Source organism: Exophiala oligosperma, assembly GCF_000835515.1.
Source record: "Exophiala oligosperma strain CBS 72588 unplaced genomic scaffold supercont1.13, whole genome shotgun sequence".
NCBI classification, from domain to species: Eukaryota; Fungi; Ascomycota; class Eurotiomycetes; order Chaetothyriales; family Herpotrichiellaceae; genus Exophiala; species Exophiala oligosperma.
This window is the reverse complement of record NW_015622830.1, coordinates 412,497-435,673: the sequence shown is the minus strand read 5'-3', so window position 1 is coordinate 435,673 and position 23,177 is coordinate 412,497. Positions and strand designations below refer to the sequence as shown.

The 23,177-nt window shown below is 51.2% G+C and overlaps 4 protein-coding genes across 4 annotated transcripts; 3 read left to right on the top strand and 1 right to left on the bottom strand.

The window, feature by feature from the left end:
- Positions 1-1,468: 1,468 nt before the first annotated feature.
- Positions 1,469-3,334, top strand: PV06_10499 (uncharacterized protein; the record flags this gene model as incomplete). Its single annotated transcript, XM_016412056.1, has 2 exons — positions 1,469-2,317; positions 2,378-3,334. 2 exons carry the CDS (start codon positions 1,469-1,471, stop codon positions 3,332-3,334), a joined length of 1,806 nt encoding a protein of 601 aa, XP_016257676.1.
- Positions 3,335-3,737: 403 nt separating this feature from the next.
- On the top strand, positions 3,738-5,183 carry PV06_10498 (uncharacterized protein). The gene is made up of 2 exons (XM_016412055.1): positions 3,738-4,657; positions 4,736-5,183. The coding sequence occupies exons 1-2, from the start codon at positions 3,753-3,755 to the stop codon at positions 4,899-4,901; spliced, it is 1,071 nt and encodes a 356-aa protein (XP_016257675.1). The 5' UTR covers positions 3,738-3,752; the 3' UTR covers positions 4,902-5,183.
- A 15-nt stretch (positions 5,184-5,198) lies between these two features.
- PV06_10497 (uncharacterized protein) lies at positions 5,199-6,980 on the bottom strand (the record flags this gene model as incomplete). The annotated part of the gene is made up of 5 exons (XM_016412054.1): positions 5,199-5,225; positions 5,284-5,489; positions 5,564-6,276; positions 6,333-6,649; positions 6,705-6,980. 5 exons carry the CDS (start codon positions 6,978-6,980, stop codon positions 5,199-5,201), a joined length of 1,539 nt encoding a protein of 512 aa, XP_016257674.1.
- Positions 6,981-20,305: 13,325 nt separating this feature from the next.
- Positions 20,306-23,119, top strand: PV06_10496 (exodeoxyribonuclease III). The gene is made up of 2 exons (XM_016412053.1): positions 20,306-20,747; positions 20,795-23,119. Exons 1-2 carry the CDS (start codon positions 20,528-20,530, stop codon positions 22,396-22,398), a joined length of 1,824 nt encoding a protein of 607 aa, XP_016257673.1. The 5' UTR covers positions 20,306-20,527; the 3' UTR covers positions 22,399-23,119.
- Positions 23,120-23,177: the final 58 nt, after the last annotated feature.

The following is a 23,177-nucleotide window of genomic DNA, read 5'->3' as shown; positions in this document are numbered from 1 at the left end:
ACAATGAACCCGAATTCTCCATGTATGGCGACATCTTCGTAAAACTTGGAGCGATGCCACAGCCGGTAGTGGTTCTAAGCAAATCAGTCGCAAATCGGACGCTGAAAATGACAGAGACTCGCTTATTAGACTTGTGAAGATTCGACACGTCTTGATATATTCCAACTACAAAGAGATTGTCGTCCAGAGATACAGGTTGCTTCATCGATCCGCTCAACGACAAGTTTCAGAGCCGGTAGCCGTCGCCATCCCATCGCCATTCTCGAAAGCCCCCGCGCGGTGTACAGCTGGCGCCGCAATCGCTAGCATACGTGGTAGGACAGTTGATCAGGCTTCAAGGCCAATAGCAATGTGTAGTTAGGCCGTGCCGAACCTGTCATTGTCAAGGAGATCCCCCATATTGTCACAACTCAGACAGCAGGAGCTGATTGTGGATTCGATACCGGCTGTTGTCATGTCTGATACCGGCTCCCAGCCGTTGGGGGATGTTAGCGGCATTGATGGCACAATTTTTGGGCCGCGCGGATCCACTTGCAATTCCTGCCGGGCAAGCCTACCAGGGACACCGAACGTGTCTAGCACGGGCAGTCTGAAAGCTGAGGTCATCTTCTCCAAGATGCGATCGATATTCCCATACTTATTTTACCCGCTGAGATGTTTTAGGAAAAGAAGAGGGGACCTTTTGCTTCTGTTCTTCCAGTAGTCTTCACATTCACGTATCTTACGTTGTGCAACTAGGCGTAGCCATATTTGACACGGAGTAAGGCGCCCTGAATTTAGGTATTTCTCGAACAGATTCTTGAGGTCTGGTGGCGCTCGGGAATGCTGCGGCCACGCTGCCCCGTCGCCAGTTTGATTAGTGCGAAGCCGATGTACCCCCCCCCCTTCCCAGGTAGATTTTCCGGGCTCCCCAGGCTCCCTTAGTACTTCAAGGTGCATAACCTAGGTCACTCACGATGGTGCACGGGCCCCCCCTTGCCCGCGTGTCGACCTCGTTTGCGGAGATGCCCTGGGCCTCACTATCCAACTTCTGCACTTGACACACCCCGCTTGCTTGTGAGATCGAAAAGCCTGGGAGAAGGTACATAGCTGAGCTGCCTTCATTTCAGCTATTACATGACTTCGAGATGACCGCGACCGGGATCAATGGCCGCAATTCCCTGTGCAGAATGGAAAGAGAAAAAGAGCAGGTCTCGCCTGTACTGCTTGCCATGTCAAAAAAGTAGGCTTTTTCTCTAGAGTATACGGTCTTGGTATTGATTGCGCCTTGTCGCAGACACGATGTGATTTGGAAATCCGAAACACTCAGGGCCACGATAAATGTTCGCCATGTTCCGCTGCAGAGAAAGAATGTTGGTGGGTTCTCTTCAAAGGCCTTGTCGCAACGCGACACGGGTGATCCTGGAGAAGTAATACTTACAATCAATCCCATAGTCCTCGTCCGTCCAAACGAGACCGACTTCGGCTCATGCATACACCTTCAAGACTGTTGCCACAGTTGATGCACACCACACAGTATAATTTGATCCCCCCGACGTTGACTGATGAGCATGCGAACGACGCAGTAGAAGTGCGGCCAGTCGAAGCAGCAGCGGAGTCGGCTTCAAATGATCCTCTAGGACATCCAGACTTCGACCTGACTCAGCCGCAACTCCCTGGTGCAGATGGCCAGGGCATCTTTATCATGGGTATTCCGAGAGCATCGCCTGATAACATGTTATCGGTGTCATCGCTGGCCAGTGCGATTCCGTCTAAGCCAGACCGCATACCAGACTGTTACCCTTCACCGCAACTAACCAAAGAGACCACCTGCGACCATCACTCTGATGAGCGGATTCCTGCTAGATCGAAGGAACCTGGCTTTCTGAGTCGCATTTCACAGGAGGAATTGCGCCCGCTCTTTGTCGAAACGTTTTTCGAGTACTGCTATACATGGTGCCCGATATTCACCGAGGCGAGTGTCTTTCGAGAACTTCAAGAATCTCCCCTGCTTGAGAATGCCATCGCAACTCTAGGCACCAACCTTCGGCCACCCATGCTGCCTCACGAGGCTGCACCGACTTATTACGACAGAGCCTGTAAGAAGTTTTACTGCAACGAAGAGCCAAACTTGCTACCGTCGCTAAAAGCCATCATGTTGTTCTACTGGTGGGCTCCTCAAGCCCCGTCTGTCATGAATCGTAGTTCGTCATGGTGGTGGACATCGGTGGTCATCAGGCATGCTCAGCAGGCTGGGATACATAATGACTACAGCCCCAGCCAGCCCGACATAATCAACGACCCTGGATTGCACCGACGAATCTGGTGGACTGTCTTTGTAAGTTGTTCAATCTGTGTTGTGTTGTTTGCTTCTCCGATTGACCTGTGATGTGAACAGAGCCGCGAAAGACTTACTGCAATATGTCAAGGCAAGCCATGCATGATCGATCCCGAAGACTGCGATGTTCCAGAACTATCGCTCGCCGATTTTCCTAACTCGTGTGACAAGAAGAAGGCTGAGGTATTTATCTACTGGGTACGGCTGTGTGCCATCATCGGCCGCATTGCAAAAGAGCTGCTAAGATCGGCAAAGCCCAGCCTCCGGGTTCCAGTCTTTCCCACGCAGCTGGCCAAAGAACTGATCATCTGGCTGCAATCATTGCCTCCGTATTTGCAGCTGCCCATCGGCACCAGCCACACTCTAAAGTACGATCGTGACGTCCATCAACTTCACCTAACCTATCTTGCCATTGTAGTGGTGCTGCACATCACGAGACCATTGCATTCTCTCTCTGCTCCCAAAGCATTGACCCCGGCCATGGTGGCAGCGTCGTGCATCGCACGCATCCTGAAAGACGTCCTGATCCGCAGTGATATCCGGTATATGATGCCAATCGCGTGCTGGTACAGCGGCATGGCATTCACCGCGCTGTTACAAGGTTCCAGGACCGAACATTTGCGAGACGATGCCAACGCGGACTTGCGCATCATCACAGCCGCGATCAAGAGGCTGAAGGATCTCTGGGGCACCGCGAACGTGTATGACAAGGGCTTTGAGAAGCTGCGAACCCTCAACAAGTCAGTCAGCATGGAGGACTTTCCAAACTGCCACATGATGAACGAGCGATCCGTCAGGCCCATGAATTCTGAGGAGAGCGCTGTTGGCAACGGCATCGACTGGCTCGAGTATTTCCCGTTTGTAACGAACCAGACAAGTCCGCTGGTAGCCAAGTTGCTCAATCAACAGGACGTTGATGATTTCCAATGGGATCATTTTGGGGACTTCTCGGCCTTTCAGTTTCAAGATTTGGTCGAGGATTTTGATAGTTGGGGAGATACTGCCGTGCTTTTTTAGTTGCAAGGCATTTAATTGAACGAAGCAGGGATCTAAGTTCCAGAAATTTCTTGACTCAGCTTGTACATAATATGAAGTAGTACTGTTGGTGGTTGAACAGAGGTACAAGAAAGCCTCCTTGGTGCGAAGCGTCTCTTGAGATGCTCGGTAAATGACCCTCAGGTAAGGCCTCCCTTAGGGTTCTCAGGGGCCGAGAGATGCCGGGAAAAAAGCCGGGCGGATGGGGCCGAAAGGCATCCAGAGCAGTAGATATAGACTTGCTGTTGGGCGTTGAGAGTGGTGCGACACATCACACCATCAAGATCAATATTGTTCCCTTGTTTCTTCCCATCGATTCCAGAAACGGCACATCACCCACAGACGACCTAGGTGCATAAATTGAGGTCCTTTCCCGCCATCGACCACTCGATATTTCGGTATGTGCGATTTCTCCCAGTACGGGGCACCCAGCGAAGAATGGCTCGCCATCGAAGCCACTCAGCCGGCTGCTGGCCCAGATCCCGGGATCGCCGAACTCAGGCGCATAACGAACGCGGGCCGCGACAAGATCTCTCAGACTGAGATGGTGGATATGTTAGACCAAATCGACATGCAGGACTATTCTATTCCGACCCGTGACAACCAGCATCTTGAGGCCCGAACATATCGCCCTTCGGCGTCAGAGTCCAGACATGATCCTTTACCAACCTACATGCACCTGCATGGTGGCGGGTTTCTTTTCGGCACCCTGCAGTCCGAAGATGCCATCTGCTCCCGCATCGCGCTGACCACAGGTGTCATGGTCTTGAACGTCAACTACCGCCACACGCCCGAGCACGTCTATCCAACGGCATGGCACGACGGTGAGGATGCGCTGATATGGCTATGTTCCAACGCCGACAGTATCGGTGGCGATCTGCATCGTCTCGTTCTCGGCGGCGTGTCGGCGGGCGCTTACATCACCGCAGCACTAGTACAGACGGTACTTAGAGGCGAGTTAGCACCAGAAGTCCCGGAGACGCTCAAGATCTTAGGTCAGGTGCTGATGATCCCTTGCTTGGTATTCAGTGCCTGCTATGATTCGCAGCTCGCGCAACTGAAGGATCTCAGTGTGTCCTCTTACGCGCAGGCGGCCAACGCTCCGATTCTCAATATGGAGCGCAAGACGCTGTTCAACAGCCTGCTCCAAGTGACGGCCCCGGACCCGAATGATAGACGACTAAACCCGGCGAACGCGACTGCCGAAGAGGTGAAGCGTCTGCCGCCGACCACGCTTGGTATTGCTGGCAACGACCCCCTTCGAGAGGAAGGTTTGCTTTATGGCAAGAAGCTATCTAAGCATGGGTATGTTTTACTGCCTCGAGAGCAAGGCCTTCAGCCCTGCTTCATTAGAGCACATGACTCAATTGACAATCATTATAGAGTACCGACAAATATCAATGTCTTCAAGGGACTACCACATGGCTTTCGACGATATGGTAAGCTTCTTTCGGCCTCGGCACATTGGGACAATACCGTCAACGAAGGGATCAGATGGGCTTTGAGCCACCCGGCTGCAACAAACGAGTTCAGTATCCGTGTGTTCTAGGGATGAAGCTGTCACAGTGCGAACCCATCACAATTAGTCAGAAACAAACAAGTGGGTACGAAGTGCTAGTATTCAACTCTTTTCGTAAAGGATTTCTACATGAGATTTTTGGTGGTGAACGTACGAGCAAGATAAAAACTCTAGATCGAGAAAGTGACAAAAGGAACAAAGGCGATATCTTAGCAGGACCTGGATGCCCTTTTTCATGTCCATACATTCTGTCTTTTCCGCTGACAAGATCCTGTATAAGCAATCCTGAGACATACAGATCTTTGAACTCTGCTTCTGAATTCGTACTCAGTACACGTAGCGGAATTGCTTGTTCTAGATGAAAAATGTCAGTAAAGGATCTTTTGTGACACAAGAGTTCAAGAAGGCGAACAGTAACATCCGTGAGATCATCCTCATAAGCGTGCTCGAAAGCTTCGGCACCCATGGCATCACGCTTCTTGTTCTCGCGCGTGCAGAGGAAGCGATAGAATATCAGAATAAAAGCGGCCGCGATGGAGGTTGCGACTACAACGGCCCATGCTTTCGGGTACCGAGGAGCGTCGGCTGCCTTGAAGAGCAGAGGACCAATGAAGTTTCCTGTGACAAAGAAAGCAGTCAGACAAATTGACCTTGCGTTTCTCGACCATATACACACGTAGCGAGATACTTACCGACGCAATAACCAATGTAGAGACCAGCGGATGCCACGGACCGCTTCGTATAGCCCGCAGTGTTTGCGACCTGGAGACCCATGATGACGGCATAACTGGCGCCAATGGACGGCAGGATATAGCAAGCAAACAACATGCCCCCGACAGGGTGCAGGGGGAGCTTCCACAACAAAAGCGAAGCGAGGGTCGTGATCGCCTGGCAAATACACGCCAGCCAGATCCTCCATTGTGGAATTTTGCGCGCCAGAAAGCCCATGCCGACCATCATGGAGCCGGCGTAGACACCGGCAGGCATAAAGAGCAGCAGCGAGTCGAGCGTGCTGAAGCCCAGGCCGTCGATTATAATGGGTAAAAAGCTCGAGATGGGGCCGTTGGCGATCATGGATAGTAGAGCAAATGAGAACATGAGCCAAAACTTGAGGTCGAGCAGAGCCTCCCTGACCTGTTCCATTTTGAAGTGCGTGTTTCGCACACCGGAATTGTTTGTGCGCAAACGTGCCACCGCAACGTATCGCTCGCGTTCTGTAAAACCCTTCGCGCGCACAGGATCCGGAGGGAGGATGAAGTACAGTAAAACTCCCCAGAGGACGGTAATGCAGCCAGCGAAGATGTACATATATTTCCACGACGACAGGCTGCCGCGGATGTGGCCGAGGGCATAATTGATTAGGGGAGACACTAAGCCTGAGAAACCAGTCATACTGTACCAAATACTGAAGATGCTAGTTAGCAATGCTATGTGTAGGGAAAGGAAGGAGAAGTCTTATACCCCATGCGAAGTGCGGCTTCGTCCTTCTTGTACCATGCGCCCACGATAAGCATGAACATGGGGCTAATTCCAGATTCCAGCGCTCCCAGGAAGAATCGCTGAGCATACAGGCCCTGGTAGGTGGTGCACACGACAGTCAAGGCAAGACAGACACCCCAAACCACAATCAGAGCCGAAGCCACCCTTTCCACAGGGAATCGTTGGGCGATGATCATACTTGGCCAAGCTCCTACGATGAAACCGAGGTAGAAGATGGACGAAGACCAAGAGTATCGTTTGCCTATGAGGTTGAGGTCTTCGACAAGACCGAAGATGGCCTGTTGGTCAGTGTCAGCATACAAACTGTGACAACCAGAGCCAGTAAACGCCTACTGCTTGACCCAACATCGACTTGTCGTAGTATTGGAGGCCATAAGTGATACACAGAATGGGCATGAGTCGCCAGTTGATCTTCCTGCGTAGCTGTTGCTCCTCTTTTGCAGTCCAGGTTTCTTCGCCATGGTACTGGGCAATGACCTTGATAGCCTCATCATTATGCACCGTGTCGACCTTCTCCAAGGCGTCCTCGACGACTTCGGTGTTGGGAGACATCTCTGTCTTATTCGCGAGGACAACGTCACTGGCGGTGTTACTGTGTGTGATCGCCATATCAGAGCTCGAGATGATACTGGGCAAGGAGTCCAAGGTGGAGGGGGAAAGATCTGAGACGTTCCAAAAGACAATAAGGACTGGCTCGCAATTATATGTAGGTCTCAGTCTCTTGGCTCGGCCGTATGAGAGAACGGTGTCAATATCTGCTCTGGCTCTGCTGGGCTTGCATATTGGACTCGTGGTCTAGACGAAAACCGGGGTCCCCAAGAAACTTACCATACTCGCAATTTGCCCAGTTCCAGGCTAGAGACGATGAACGTTCGGGAGTCCAAGCTTCGAGCATACCAGGCTACTGCCAAGGTGGAGAACATCCGAATAACTTACCGGTACGACCACAATACAGCCGAATGTTACCTACCATGAAACACTCTCTCATATCCACTTTAGCAGCCGTCTTGGATTTCATGAGCTCCCCTCATACTGAGGTTGAATGGAGTTTTCTCCACGGCCATATGTTGTATGGGGAAGTCCTTCCTACGCAATCCCCTGCCATCGCCGTCGGTTGTTTTTTGGTTCTCAACCGAACTTTGACTACATCCAGCAGCATCATCGCTGAGTCGAGGCTGCTTGACGCACCTTGCCGGCTTGGCTAACACATTGCAGGGATGGATAAACATGATGGGAGAATAGACAATGTGGCACAATCCCTAGCGGCCGTGTGGTCAGGCTTCAGAACTCAGAATAGTCGACAGCGGCCCCGAATCTACACGCTCCTTTCTATCCATATACTTGCTTTGAATATCTGAAAATGAAGTGGCCAGAATTCAATGAGCTGCCTCTCGACAAGAATGGCCCTCCAGGAAATGCCTGGGGTCTGTTCGGAGAAGATGACCAGCTGGGTCGCCTGAACCTGATCACTCCCGACACGGTCAAGGCAGCAGCATTCGAGATCCAGCAGGGCATTCGTGTCTCGCTCGACTGGCCGATTGACAAGCCGACGTTTCCAGCCTTCAAGCGTCCACGGTTCCAGCACCAGTTGATCAATCTCGCTCCACGGGCAATCAACGATGAGATTTTGACTTTCAATACACAATGCAGCACCCAGTGGGATGGCTTCCGTCATTATGGTAGGTGTTTTTGTCTCCCGCTGGAAGGACGGGACTAATTAATATTCCACCCAGCATATCAGGACACCGCGCAATTTTATAATGGCAATACCCAGAAAGAAATTGACGGCTCAGGTGCACTTGGTATTGATGGTGAGTACTATTCGTTCTATCCCTGATTGACCTTGGCTGCGTGATTGTTAAATACTCTTAACAGCATGGTCCAAGGCAGGTGGTATCGTGACCCGTGGAATTCTGTTGGACTGGTATGGATGGTCACAGCGCAACAACAAGGCCAAAGACCCTTTTGTATCCGGGGCTATTGAGTTCGCCGACTTGCAGCAAATGATCAAGGAACTAAACATCATCATCAAGCCAGGTGATGTCATGTTCTTGCGTACCGGTTTCGTCGCATCTTACAACAAGTTCTCATCCGAAGAGCAGGAGGAGTTCTCCAAGCAGTCCAATGGTTACCTAGGCTTCGAGGCCAATAGGGCTTCACTCAAGTGGCTTTGGGACAGTCGCTTTACCGCCGTTGTCAGCGACTCCCCCAGCTTCGAGCGTTCCCCTATCGCTGGACCTCACAACGAGCCTGGAGTTAGTGTTCACCAATGGGGACTGGCGGGTTGGGGAATGCCGATCGGTGAGATGTTTGACCTGGAAGAGCTGGCTGAACAGTGTGCCAAGTTGAACCGATATTCTTTCTTCATGTCGAGCATGCCGCTCAAAGTTCCTAATGGCGTGGCTAGCCCTCCTTGTGCGGTGGCAATTTTCTAGGTCTAGCTAGCGCTTGGAAATACCTAGATAGGAATGAATGTACTAGGGGAAAGGATCTCGTCTTTCTCAATCTCGAGGATTTGTTTATTCATTGACATGGTTCCAGAACCAGGCATTTACCAATATTCTTCTCTTTCCGAGCCGGAAACTTCGACACTAATCAATTTCACAATGTGAGCGGCACAGAAGCACAGTGGTGAGCAAGCACACCCCGGCTGAAACGGATGAAAATGACCCTGGGACGGGAAGTGCGGGGAGGCATCCTGGGGGCCGGTCCACTCTGCCACAGGCCAGTAGGCACTCACCAAATGGCCGAGACCTCAGCCTTGCCCGGGTTTAGAGAATCCGGCCCAGACCCGGCCGGCTTGGCAATAACTTCTGACCAGCGACGGGGATGGGGATGTTGTTGGCCAAAGAACAAAGGGCGCACAAGATGTGTACATTTACTCAAACGAATACTAGTCCTTGATATTAGCCTTTGAGCAAGTAACAAGCACAAAGTACTTCTTACCAAAACCACCAAGGCACAGAGCACAGCAAAGACCATGGCCCCTGGTTTGGTGGATGTTTTTCAGGCCGAGGTGAAGCCTCCTTCAGTGGCCTCGGCCAAGAAGGCCGTTGAGTCGACGACGTTGTCCAAAGGCCCTTATGTGATCCCAGAAGTGCCTCTGGGGGCGAGGCGGCATGTCCGTGTTATATGTATGGGTGCTGGCTACTCGGGCCTGTTTATGGCCATGATGTTTCGTAAACAGATGGACGACAAGAATGCGGAGTTCACGATATACGAACGCAACGAGGACTTGGGCGGCACGTGGTTTGAGAATAGGTGCGTAATATATTCAGTGATAGACAGCCTCAGATTTTAAGAATCGTGTGAAGACGAGAATGGTTGACTGACTTCATCACAAAAGATACCCTGGGTGTCAATGTGATATTCCCGCTCACAACTATGCATACTCTTTTGAGCCAAATCCGAAATGGCCAAATTATTACGCTACATCAGAACAGATCCACGATTACATGAAAACCACAGCCTCCAAGTACGACGCAGAAAAGTATATGAAATTCCAACACTCAGTTGTCGAAGCTCGATGGGCCGAAGAACCCGGCAAGTGGAAGCTAAAGGTGCGAGACGAAGCCAGTGGCAATTTAATCGACGACGAGTGCGATGTTTTTATCAATGCTTCTGGTGTTCTCAAGTATGTCTCTTCTTAGACCTTTGAGGAATAGTCATGCTTACACAGGAGCTTCACAGCAACTGGAAATGGCCCAATATTGAAGGCATCAATGACTTTGAGGGCAGATTGTTGCACTCTGCCCACTGGGATGCGACATACGATTTCAAGAACAAGAAAGTCGGTGTGATCGGAATTGGATCTTCAGGAATCCAGATAGTTCCTAAGTTAGCTGCTGGTAAGCCTGCACGAGACCTCATATTATTCACGCTCATCATGGTAGAGCTCTGGGAATGGCAAACTAAAATCTCTCACAGTCGTGAAATCACTGACATCGTTCGTGCGATCCCAAACATGGATCTCGCCCGCACCAGGCATCAATGAACCTACAGCGAATGACCCCGACATGGACGAGAAACTTAACTTCAGTCAGGAGACGCTAGAAAGATTCGAGAAGGATCCCGATTACCTGCTCAACCACCGACGCGCAGTCATGGACCGACGAATCGACAACTTTAAACGAGCCATGAAGGACACCGATGTCCAGCGCCAGGCACAGGAGATGTTTACCAAGTCGATGACAGCCCGACTGGGGGACAGCGAAAAGGGCCGAAGATTACGCCAAATGCTTCTACCCAGGTTTCCTGTCGGATGTCGGGGACAGACACCGGGCCCCGGCTTTTTGGAAGCTCTCCTCCAAGAGAACGTCGACACACGGTGGGACGACATTGCCAAAATCACCAAGAAGGGCATACTGACCAACAGTGGCGATGAGCTGCAATTTGACGCCATCGTGTGCGCCACGGGTTTCGACACGACGTTCCAGCCCAGCATCCCGATCGTGGGCCGACGGGGCGTTGACCTGGCGAGGAAGTGGAGGAATGACATGCCCAAGGCGTACTGGGGGATCACGGTGCCGGATTTCCCAAATTACTTTAGTAAGCGTGCGCCGTCAACCTATCTCAGCATATTTTGCCGCTATGTTTCCTGGACTAGTATCGTTATCAACATCCTGACCCTTGTTTTTATAGGCTTCGTCGGCCCTAACTCACCTTTGGCTAACGGCTCATTGATCCTCGCCATTCAGATGACTGGAGTGTACATCTACAAGTGCCTAGAAAAGCTTCAAACCGAATGTTACAAGGCTCTCGAGATCCGCACCGACGCCAACGACGAGTACAACGAGCACGTGCAGCAGTACCTCGCACGCACCGTGTGGGTGGGCGACTGCCGCAGTTGGTACAAACGCGGTACCGTCGACGGGCCCGTCGTGGCCATCTACGCCGGCACCTGCTTCCACTTCATGGAGGGACTCAAGAATCCGCGTTGGGAGGACTACGAATTTACGCTCATGCCGAACGCAACGCGCAACCGTTTCGCGTATTTGGGCAACGGATTCACCCTACGCGAGACGAAAGGCGGCTCGATGGGCGCGACGCAGACGCTCAACTTTGACGATTTCTGGACGTTGTTTGTCCTGCCGGAGATACACAGTTAGATGCTTCTGGGGACATGTCTCTTACGTTATGAATACCTGAACAGTGGTTGGGGTTTAGTGCAGAGATACTTATTTGTGAGCCGAGAACCTTTGATAAAGATAATCCACAAAATCATTCGTGGACAGGAAAACAACTGGAGCACTGAAGGGACGGCGGCTACATGGTAGAAACACTTGAAGTTTAGATAGCGTTTGACTGTTACGACCTATTTCGTAGAACCATTGACACTCGCGCTCTTTGGCAAGCCGATGCCTACAGCGGCCGTCACGCCGGCGTCGACGGGCAGGATGACACCGGTCATCCAGCGGGCATGAGGACCGGCTAAAAACACGACGGCACAGGCACAATCCCAGCCTGTACCCTCGGTTCCCAGTAGACTTCTCTTCCGCCTGGCCTCGCGTGCCTCTTCGGTCATGCCACCCGCATACATCATAGGGGTATACAACATCTGATCAGAATTTGTGTAAGCAGCTTTCTCTCATTCACGTCAACGCTCATCGAAGGTAGAATAAGGGTCGAGAAAACCAACTTACGCCAGGACACACGCAATTGACCTTGATCCCATCGGCCGCGTGGTGAGCAGCCATGGCTCGCGTCATATTGACAATGGCACCTTTACTGGTCGGGTACAGAAGATGAGGAGTGCCACCCTTTAAGCCGGCCACGCTACCCATATTGACGACCGAGCCTTTAATTTCGCCGTCGTTTTTGATCATAGCCGGCACGGCGTACTTAGCCATCAGCACCATGCTAGACACATTGATTTCGATCCCCTTAGCCCACGCAGCCATATCGACGTCGACGGCCGTGCCGGGTGCGCCGCCAATGCCGACGTTGTTGATCAGAATGTCGAGGCGGCCGAATTTCTCGAGTGCCATGTCGACAATGCGCTGACAGTCAGCGGCTGAGGTCACGTCGGCCTGGGCCACGATAGCCTGCCCTTTGCTAGGTCTTGAATTGACAATCTCGACGGTCTTGGCTGCCCATTCTTTATTTAAGTCGACACAGACAACTGAGCAGCCGTCGCTGGCGAGGAGGATTGAGATGGCGCGGCCGTTGCCAATGCCGTTGCCTGCACAGCCTGCACCTGTCACAATGGCCACTTTGCCTTTTAATGACCGACTGGGAGGGTCACTGCTGATCTCCATGTTGGAGATTGGTTCTGGATTCAACAAGTGAAGGCTTTATCGTTGGTTTGATCAATAGTACTCCGTATGGACGCTGCACACTGTGGTTGAACCAGTCCAGAGTGCTTGTAACGATAGTTGTCGATCAGCTGTCGTTTAGGGTATCTCTTACAATACTGCCAATATCAACATACACAAAAACATATACCAATAGATAAAGGGAGCCGAAAGATGCCACACCTCTGTACAAAGTCGGATAATGCACCCTGCCGGATCTGCTAATACTGGTTTTCGTGCTTGAACGTAGTTCGACAGTTCAGAAGAAATGCACCACTGGGTAACGAAGTTAGTTCCTTATACCATTCTTTCCTTCGGCGTCTGCCATTCCAGTCTACTATAAAACTCTCAAGCTCTTCAGTATATCGATAGTCATGCACAATAGCAGCTGGCACTATCATTATACCGGTACTATGTCGTCTACTGGAAGGTTAATGCAATAGTGCACCATCCGAGCCAAGGCGGCATTCCTGTTTAGACATAGTGCAGACCCCTGACGTTGAAGGGCACACACGAACAGGCAGTTGTCAGTGTCACATAGGATGAATTGCCGGTGTCTTTCCACAACGACTCTGTGGCCGTTTCTACGTTTTATATAGTAAACAGAAATGAGGAATTTCCAGTTGACTTGAGCCTTTGCAGGAGGTCTCGCCTCCGACTACAAAGGATACTATGAGAACTGTATGGAGGCAATAAATGGGCCTTTGCGATAGACTTTAGGGAGCAAAATAGTATTCAATTGTAGCAGTAATAGGTACTAGATGTGTTTTCCAGGTTAGCTCAGCATATAACCAGATGAGAAGTCTTAACATGTTGCAGAGGTTTAACTTACTCAGAAGGTCCCTCCCAGCCGATACATTTCCAGCAGTCGAAGAAGTGAGTGGGATCATACTTGTCCTTGACTCGGACTAATTCAGGATAATTGGCTCCAAAGTAGGTTGATTGCCATTCGGGTTCCAAGTAAGAACATTCATTCAGATAGCATCCTCCCCCGGGCGTCAAACGTTTGAGTGGTTCGACGGTATCCAGCCATGACTCTTGCAATGCCTTCTCTTTTGAAGCGCTCAGCTTTTCGGTCCATCCACCAGTCATGATGAGATGCCAGAGAGCGGAGCGCCAAGCAGGATTGGCACTCGTCGTGTTCCCATTTTGAACATTCACTGGTGTCGTCATGATCAGTTGGGTAAAGGAGCCGCCGTCAGGTACTATTTCATTGCTGATGCGGATTCCTTGAATAGTAGCATTGACCAAGTCTGCTATCGTGCTGTTTGTCTCGAACAATGTTCGGGGTATCAGTCGAGTTGAGAGGGCTTCAAAGACTCCACCGGGCGTCAGTCTTGCGGCGATGGACTCTGTAAGCTGTAAGAAGTCCGTATATGTAGGATATGTGGTGTAGTTACTCTCAGTAACTTGGATATCTGGGTTGTTTGTCAAAAAAGAAGAAAAATCGCTGGTCAGAGCCTTCAAGGCCGTCTCATTGTTCGAAGGGAGAACCAGGTAGATTTCGGCTTGGTTTGGCCAGTAGTAGGCATGTCCTGAAATGTTATTGTGCGACCAGACCGGTTGGTAAGTTGCGTGTTTTGTGAGAACCTGTTCCAATGCGGGATAATGGGTAGTTTCGTTGCCTTTTGTTGTGAAGTTGGCCCTGAATGAGTATGCGTTGATCTTCACCGCCGGGTGGAGTTGGAAGCGATAGCTAGTCAGAACGCCGAACGTACCTCCACCTCCACCGCGCATGGCCCAAAAGAGGTCTGGGTCGTTGCATTGATTGATCGACCGCAATTGTCCATCTGCAGTCACGACATCGAACTCGACGGCATTGTCCACCATAAGGCCGTAGGAAGGACCGAAAACACCGTGCCCACCTCCCATACCAAAACCGCCAGCGAGACCGACTGACCCTTCGTTGCCGCCGGTGACATCCATACCATGCTTCTGGAAGAAGGTGTATATATCCGATGCTTGAGCACCGGCTCCAATCTCCCCGATATTGTGCCCGTTGGATGCAGTACAGTTGGATGCGGTGAAATTTGCGTGGTAAGTCATGTTTTTCAAGTTGTGAGTCCATATTGCCAGACTATCAGGACTGGTGGAGCGTCCAAGGTAGTCGTGTCCAGTGTTTTTGATGGTTACTCGGAGGTTATGCATTTTAGCAAACTTAACCGCAGTGACCACATGTTGGACCTTGCTAGCATCGACATATAGTGACGATAGTCGGCCAAGGTAACACTGGGATGACAGTGTTTGAAGGGTATCAATGTTCAGGGCACAAGTTTCGGATAGGCAAGACTCCCAATTGAGGCCTGTTGCAGCGCCATATACCTCTGTTCGTGCCTGGTTACCAATGTAGTTCTCTTCCACCACAGCACAGGCCGAAGAGTTGTGATATGGAGAATCGTAATAACAACTCGCTGCCAGTGGGATGGTTATATGGAGGTTTCCGGACAAACTGTTGTTAAACTTGCTCCATCCTTCGTCTGATGGCCAGCATGATTGCTGAGAGGTACAATTGTAGCCCGGCTGAGTGGTATTGAGGGAGGATGTCGCTGATGTGACTGATATGAGGAGAGCCAACACGAAGGCAACCTTCGCCAAAGGCGGACAAGGTGTGAGTGACATGGTAGGAATCATTGGCGACGAAATCAAGCCGATGTATTTTATAGTGAGTAAGCTGAAAAAAATGGTTGCAGCTGATGGTTGAGGTTTGTTTATGTATGCATCGCACTATTTAGGGCCCTTTAACCCTTGAGATCTATGCCCCACAAGTACCTTGTAGACAGCCTCGTCTTTTTCTTTGGTAATAAGGCGACGAGGGCTAGAAAAGTTCAAGTGATCACCTCTCGACAACAGGTAGTGAATATGCAATGTCGTGACAAGCTCGATTCTAGCATGGTCGAGTAATTTTTGGTTAGACCCACGCGGCGATGGCCAACGGTGTTAGTTTACCTAGGAAAGCAGGTTGGATAATTGGTGGTTTATTTTTGGACCCCATGCTTCCGAGATTCAGACATTTCTAGGGAAGAAAAGTACTTCTGCAAGATGTCAGTGGCTTGCAATCGGCGCAGCTCGTACGGATATTAGAGTAGTTACCCGGTCTAAACAGGTAGGAGTTTCGACGGCTTACCTTATTCCGGATCCCAGTGGCGGTGGTCACGAAATGGGTAGAGAACCCTCAGTGCATCGAGGCTAGTCCTATCGAGGCAGTCGAGATGCAGAACCAATGATGGATGATTCTGATCCCCACGGGTGACGCCAATCGGTAGGACAAGTACAACAGAAGGCCTAATTGATCGACAGTGCTTATTTCTTAGAGGGACAAAGGTCTGACGGGAGAGGTAGTATTCGGGTGACGGCAATCCGGGCTCTGCCCCTTATCATCTCGTATACATGTGTGCCTCAGGTAGAAGCTTCACTGGCAAGCACCTTGTTTCTACGACGCTGTTGGGTCATCCTCGGTGATGAGGTAACGGTTGCAGTTTGTACGAGTATGAGTAAAGATCTATCGTCCAGATTTGCGGGGGAAACTACGCCCTGGTTGGATGTACAACCGGCCGCTCTGTACGAGGGTAGCATGCACTGGAAAACCTCAACAGCTGAGTAAGTTGGTAACTCGTGAGATCCTTGGTTCAATATGTCATCGCAGTCTCTTACTGCCCACTCAGATTTAAATACGTATCTACAATGAGATTGCCTTTCAGCCTTTCGGCCTTCCGCAAGAGCTGTGCATTGGCCCTTCACATCCTTGAAACCGCCTCCCCTCCCCCTCCTTATTGGAGGCCTGTATACTGCTCAGGTCTACCTCGACCTGCCTTCTCGCACCCATTACAACCGCAACTCTTGACCCGCTGTCCATATGCTCTAGCACCATTCAGAAAAGACGACAATCATGAGACATGCACCCTGCAAAGCCGATGCCTTTTATGAAGGACACAACTCTCGTTGCATGCACCATCTCCTTCACACTGCAACATCCATATCATGTCGAAGCCCAGTTCGCTCAGGCGAAGGCTCTTGAGCGAGTTTGACGAAGTCCCTTTGCATCACGGCCGACAGTCCAAGGATCATAGTGAGGCCTATGGCAATGATCTCCTCCAGGACGCTCATGCACAGATAGATTGTGGCATTGCCATCGATAACCGAGAAATCGTGATTGGTGGTGTAGTCGCCGATTGCCGAGTAGATCAAGCGCACCAGCAGGAAGGGGTAGGAGAGAAAGCTGGCAAGAAAGAGCCTCTTCTGAAACACCCTCATGTGATAACGGAGGTCGGCATATAGCCAACCGCAGGCTAAGATGACGATGACAAATATGGCGAGGAAGATGCCCATTGACGCTTTAACCATGCCATCTGCATGATAGGTGGTGTTGCTATCATCTGCAGTGCTGACTCCTGCGATGCCGAGGGCAAGGGCGATGAAGCCGGCAAGAGTCAGCAGCTTGACTAGTCGGGGATTCATCCTTTGGTCCATGTCGCTGTCGAGGTTGTATCAGTCAGTGTACGTCCAGGCCCACCAAATTCGCTCTAGCCAACTCACATTTGTCTGAGAATCCCGACATAGGTCAACAACAGAGGCGCAATACCGATGAGCTCGCACACTGCCACGGCAACCTCTACGTTGTAAGAATCGTGGCTGATGGTCAACAAGGAACAAATGCTGCCTGCGATCCGGATGAGGCCCAGTGTCACAGCGAATCGCCAGATCTTGCTGCCGATCCTCCAACCGGTTCGTTTCCAGATGAACAACGCAGCAGCGACAACAAATGGAAAAACGATGAGTTGGAGGATGGCTATGCCATCTCGATATGTCACGGCGCCCATCGTAGCGCAACACGAATAGTAGAAGCAGAAGTATTCAAGGAATAAAGTAAAGTTGTCAAGGCACTTGACTACGACCCAGGAGACGGACAGTTGCCCCCCTTTATATTTTCGAACGGCATTCTGTCCTTTCGAGAGCCGCAAGAACACAGCCATGGCTTTGGACGTGTTTCACCGTCGCACTTTCACCGAAGCCCAATATGTTGATTGGCGGAACATCTGGCCTACCCAAATAGGACTAAGTTGTTGAATTTGGGGCCCGTAGGGCCAAAATAATGCTTAGCAAATCAGAGGGCTCTCTGCTATTCAGGCCTGATCGAACTGCCAGGCAAGCGAAACCTTTGGAAAACGTGTTTCTTAGTTTCGCAAGACTAGGGGCTTACGGCAAGATCGACTGAATGATGGTCCACTAAACCTCCCCAGAATATACTGGAGTGACGACGTACTTTGAAGGTCAACTTTGGGCCATGCTCTGCGCGTGGACTTGTTTGGATATACGCATATTAGGCATCCCAATAAAGGCAGGAATCCCTTGATGCCCAATTCCGGCCTATTGTCCTCGTCCTTGTCTCGTAGAGCTGAAGCAGATCTTATGCTTAGCAAGTATGGCGGACTCGGGAGACTGCAACGCTGATTTGACACCGGTGAATCGGGGGATACTCCGGTTGAGTGCGGTCTGTTGTCATCAATGCTTGTTTAACCAAGCTTTCTTCCTGTGTGCTTGTCAGAACCGGCAGCGTTCCAAGCCACCTCCATCATCGTGCCCATAACGACATGTCTCGCCCACGAGCTTCTCGAAGTTGTGCTAACTGCCGGGCGGTCAAACGACGGGTAGGTGACCTTCTGATATCTAGTTTCCCACATTATTCATGGAACTACCCGTGTTTCCGCGAAGGCAATGCTAATCTCGTCCTTTCTCCTCTAGTGCGACCTCCAAGTTCCTCATTGTGGACAATGCATTCGTTTGCGGGAGAACTGTTCTGGATACCGAGATGACTGGGAACTCGTCTTCCGTGATCAGACCGATCATACTATAACGCGTGCCAAGGAGAGAAGGGCAGAATCAGCGACTGCCAGCCGAGCTGGCTACTCAGCTTCGCCTGCCTCTGGGCCCGGACCCAGTATTGACGAGATTGGTGTCAACTACTTCCTGCACAACTTCGTCATCGGGGGCCAGTCTCCTTCGCGTGGATTCCTGAACTACATTCCGACTGTTTTCAATGCTGACAACCAGCACCCGACGCTGGTGGCCAGCATCGCCGCCGTAGGCCTCGTCGCGCTGGCCCACTCCACTCAACAGCCTGGATTGGCTAATCATGCGCGCATCAAATACTTGGAGGCCATTCGAAATGTAAACGCGGCGCTGGCGTCACCCGGCGAGTCCCTCAAGGATAGCACCTTGATGTCGGTAATTTCTCTGGGGGTGTTTGAGCACGTTTCGAATTTCGAGTCATGGGTCCGACACGTTCAAGGGGCTGCAGCACTGGTAGTTGCTCGTGGCAAGGATCAATTTTCCGGACCATCGCAGATTTTCATGTTCAACCAAGTACGTGCGGATCTGGTGGTAGTATGTCTCCATCAATGCCAGCCATACCCAGATGATATGCGAGAGCTGCAGGAGGAGGCTAGCAAGACCATGGCAGCCTCTTTTGGATTTTGGGTGCTGGGCACGTTGGCCGTTCGATGTGTGAACCTCTATGAGAACTTGGTCAACAACCACGGTCGCATCTCTGTCTCCACTTTCCTGGAAGAAGCAACTTCCCTCCAAGATGATTTTCAGCATGTCCATCCGCTACTCGCTGCAGAAGAACCATACACAAGCAACCCCGACTCTTGTGGTGACCCGGAAGCATTTTATAATGGTCGATTTGACCTCTATCACTCTTCGTGGGCAATCAGACTCTGGAATAACTTGCGAATGCTTCAATTGTGTGACTGCGAGATCATATGCTACCTGCTGAAAAAGGTTCTTGACACCGATCTCGAGCCTGTCATCAGAACACACATGACACAAAAACTCCACGAAAGTCTACAGATCCTGTACAAGCTAGTGGATGATATCCTTGCTACCGTCCCACAAGCCTTGGGGCTTATATCCCCTGTGTCCGAACGAGATTTGTCGGATGATTCCTCCTCCCCGGCAAGTGTACCGGGCGGATACATGCTCATCTGGTGTCTCTATCTAGCAGGAAAGTCCTCGAACATCAATAATCACACCCGAGATTGGATCAAACGGCGCCTTCAGACCATTGGCGAGACTGCAGGTAACGCAATGGCCCTGCAGCTTCTCCAAGATATAATCAGAATCGAAAAAACCTTCGTTGGCTCTCAATGATGAAGAGTTGGGTTTCGGGTTCAGACCCCTCGCCTCGTCTAGGATCGTTGCGGAGAGGGCCAGAGCTGAAGGTATGGTTCCTTCCAAAATACGGTAGGCATGCTGGCCATGTTCACTACCTAGAGTACTTTACATCGAGGTCGCGCGAGACTTTGCGGTAGAAGCCGTGGAACCTGGTTAACGAGGGGGGGCTGGGCGATAAATCATCCAATGTTCGGATATGTTCGTGATCAGACCCATGTCTAGGCATGGATTCACAAGCAAATCAAAGAATGCTCATTTCTCGACGAAGGGTAGTTATGATTTGCCACGAGGGTCCCACCAAATTGTATGTAAACAGAGTAAACCACGCGTTGGCGGGACGTATTTATTTTTGTTCTCTGCCATGTTGGCGATTTAGGCAAAGATGACTAAGCTCGATCACGTGCACCAAATTCTGGGGTGAAATGCGCGTGCATGGCGACATGGAGTCATCGTTGTCAACATACTTCTCGCTCATTTTATCTTTGTTGGCAGGGTTTGTCGCTGCGTTAGATGCCACAGAAAACAAGTCCTCGGAGGCAGCGGGCACGGTTGGCCCTCGACGGCGCAGCCAGCTTGCCATCATAGTGGTCACACTGACTTTCATTCCTCAATTCGCGCGAACACGACTCTCTCGCGTGACACGAATGCACCAACGGCCAATGGCCATGACACGCATACCTTCTCCTAGCAATGGGCATCCGAATCACATCCTGGAATGTCAATGGCATTCGTAATCCTTTCGCGTACCAGCCATGGCGCGACAAACGAACCTTCGAGGCCATGTTCGAGATTTTAGAGGCAGATATTGTGGTGTTTCAAGAGACCAAGATCCAAAGGAAAGACTTGCGAGATGACATGGTCCTGGTGCCGGGCTGGGATAACTACTGGAGTCTCCCCAAGCACAAGAAAGGTATCAATGCGACCAACTTCAAGTCACGATATAACTGACAGTGCCAGGATACTCGGGTGTAGTCATATACACTCGAAACGCGACTTGCGCGCCCATCAGAGCCGAAGAAGGCATCACCGGTGTTTTGACTCCTCCCAATTCGGCCACCAGTTTCCGGGATCTGCCGCCAGAAGAGCAAATCGGGGGATATCCAAACGCAGAGCAGCTGTCGGAGGCGGACTTTGACCCTGCCACTCTCGACTGTGAGGGCCGATGCGTCATTTTGGAATTTCCGGCTTTTGTCCTCATCGGAACCTATTGCCCTGCCGAACGAGATGAAACGCGAACGCACTTCCGGACGAGTTTTCTGCGGATCCTTGATGCGAGAATACGAAATCTGGTGAACATGGGCAAGAGAGTGGTCTGGACAGGCGACCTCAACATCTCAAGAGAAGAAATTGACACAGCGGCGGCTGAAGAGAGTATGAGAAAGCACGGTCTCGACGCTGTGGAGTGGATATCTACCCCAGCAAGGCGAATGCTCAATCAACTTCTGGTCGGAGGCAAGGTCCACGGTGCAAGGGATGAAGGACGGGAGACCCCGATACTGTGGGATCTTTGTCGTGGTTTCAACGAAGGTCGCCACGGCATGTACACTTGCTGGGAGACCAAAGTCAATGCTCGTCCTGGAAACTATGGCGCGAGGATTGACTACGTCATTTGCAGCCACGACATGAAAAACTGGTTCTGCGATGCCAATATTCAGGAAGGGCTCATGGGTTCCGATCACTGCCCTGTGTTCGCCGTACTCAACGACAATGTGAGCATCGATGGAGACACCCGGCACATCCTGGATATCATCAACCCGCCCGGCATGTTCGAGAATGGGATCCGCAAGTATGAGTGGTCGAGCAAGAACATGCTGCCCATGTCTGGCAAGTTGATTCAGGAGTTTGACAAGCGGCGGAGCATTCGAGATATGTTCACGCAGAAAGAGTCATTACCAAAAGCCAAGAGTACTGCATCGGACATGGACGACAGTCTGGTTGCGGTGCAGCCCTCGGCGCTCCCTCTTGCCGCTACAACTACCAAGTCTACTCCAATTGAAGGTGCAGCCTTATCAACAACAACCTCACACACTTCTACCGATTCCAGACCCGCCACCGGGAAACGCCCCGCGAAACCTGATACCCTCCCTGCGGCCAAGAGGAGCAAATCACAGTCAACTCCCAACGGGGCTGGAAAAGGCCAACAGAGCCTGCGAGGGTTCTTTACGGCCAAACCCTCAGCTCCAGCGAGCGCAGCAGATGTCTTGTCGACAGCTGATCCAGAACCCACCAAGAACGAGGACACGATGCCGACTGAGAACTCTCTAGCTGCCGTGACCGTGATTTCGCCGTCAAGATCAATCGCCTCATTTGAAGACGAAGCCGCCAACTTTGCCTCGAAGCAGACATGGGGTAAACTGTTCTCGAAGCCGGTTGCACCAAAGTGCGAGCACGGCGAGCCCTGCAAGACAATGGTTACAAAGAAACCAGGGGTGAACTGCGGCCGATCATTCTGGATGTGCAACCGGCCACTGGGTCCAAGTGGGAAACAGGAGAAAGGAAGTCAGTGGAGATGCTCTACCTTCATCTGGGCCAGTGACTGGGATGCGCGTGAACCGGGATGAGAAGGAACATTATGTGCTCCAGACTCGAAATTTGCCAGGACTCTAATGCCCACCAAAAACTGACAAAACTGACAAAAATATCGTGGAGAGAGACCGTGCCAACAATTCTCGCTTCGTGGCTGCCACAGCGCAGGCCGGGGTTGTTTCCCAATCCAAGTCTGCGGGAGAGGCTGACAAGACAGTGGCTCGTTGACGATCGGAGTCATCGCAGCTGTTTGATGTATCTTTTGAGAGCTGGCAGCGAGTAGAGGCTGTGCCACCCCAAAACAATCTGGGAGTCAAAATTTCTGGTGAGCTGCTCACAGACAGGCTTTACCATCTCAACAATCTCCATTAGATCTCGAATCTACTGCCCCGTAGTGTCGTCTTTCACGGCCATCCTGATCCTCCACATCCGCCTTGATTGGCCGTCCCAGCGACTTTTCAAATGAGACTATCATCTGCCCATTGCACACATGGAGACCTCCAGCCTACCGACAGATGTCATCGGCACTTGTGTGTTGTGTATAGACTTCAAAGGACGTGGTGCGGATATCTTTCGACGGGTTGTGTTTTCCAATCCGCATTTGTAATCGACGCGTTCCTCAGACATTCAAACCCCGTGGAGAGTCTTTGTGACACAAACTCGGGCAAGATGGTAATCATTTTGGTTGTCTTACTGAGTTGGGGGGACGACAATTATTGCAAACTTCGTATTATTCCCATCATCTAAAACGTGCCCTCTGAGCCCACAGTGCTAAGTGAGGGCTCAGTAAACGTCCAGAATACCTTCGTTTAGA

What these genes read in the sequence shown, in the direction of transcription:
- PV06_10498 (XM_016412055.1), top strand. Translation starts at nt 3,753, where the DNA reads ATGTGCGATTTCTCCCAGTACGGGGCACCCAGCGAAGAATGGCTCGCC. An exon ending in AAGAAGCTATCTAAGCATGG is followed by an intron (nt 4,658 to 4,735) that starts GTATGTTTTACT and finishes CAATCATTATAG; the next exon opens with AGTACCGACAAATATCAATG.
- PV06_10496 (XM_016412053.1), top strand. Translation starts at nt 20,528, where the DNA reads ATGGGCATCCGAATCACATCCTGGAATGTCAATGGCATTCGTAATCCT. An exon ending in TCTCCCCAAGCACAAGAAAG is followed by an intron (nt 20,748 to 20,794) that starts GTATCAATGCGA and finishes TGACAGTGCCAG; the next exon opens with GATACTCGGGTGTAGTCATA.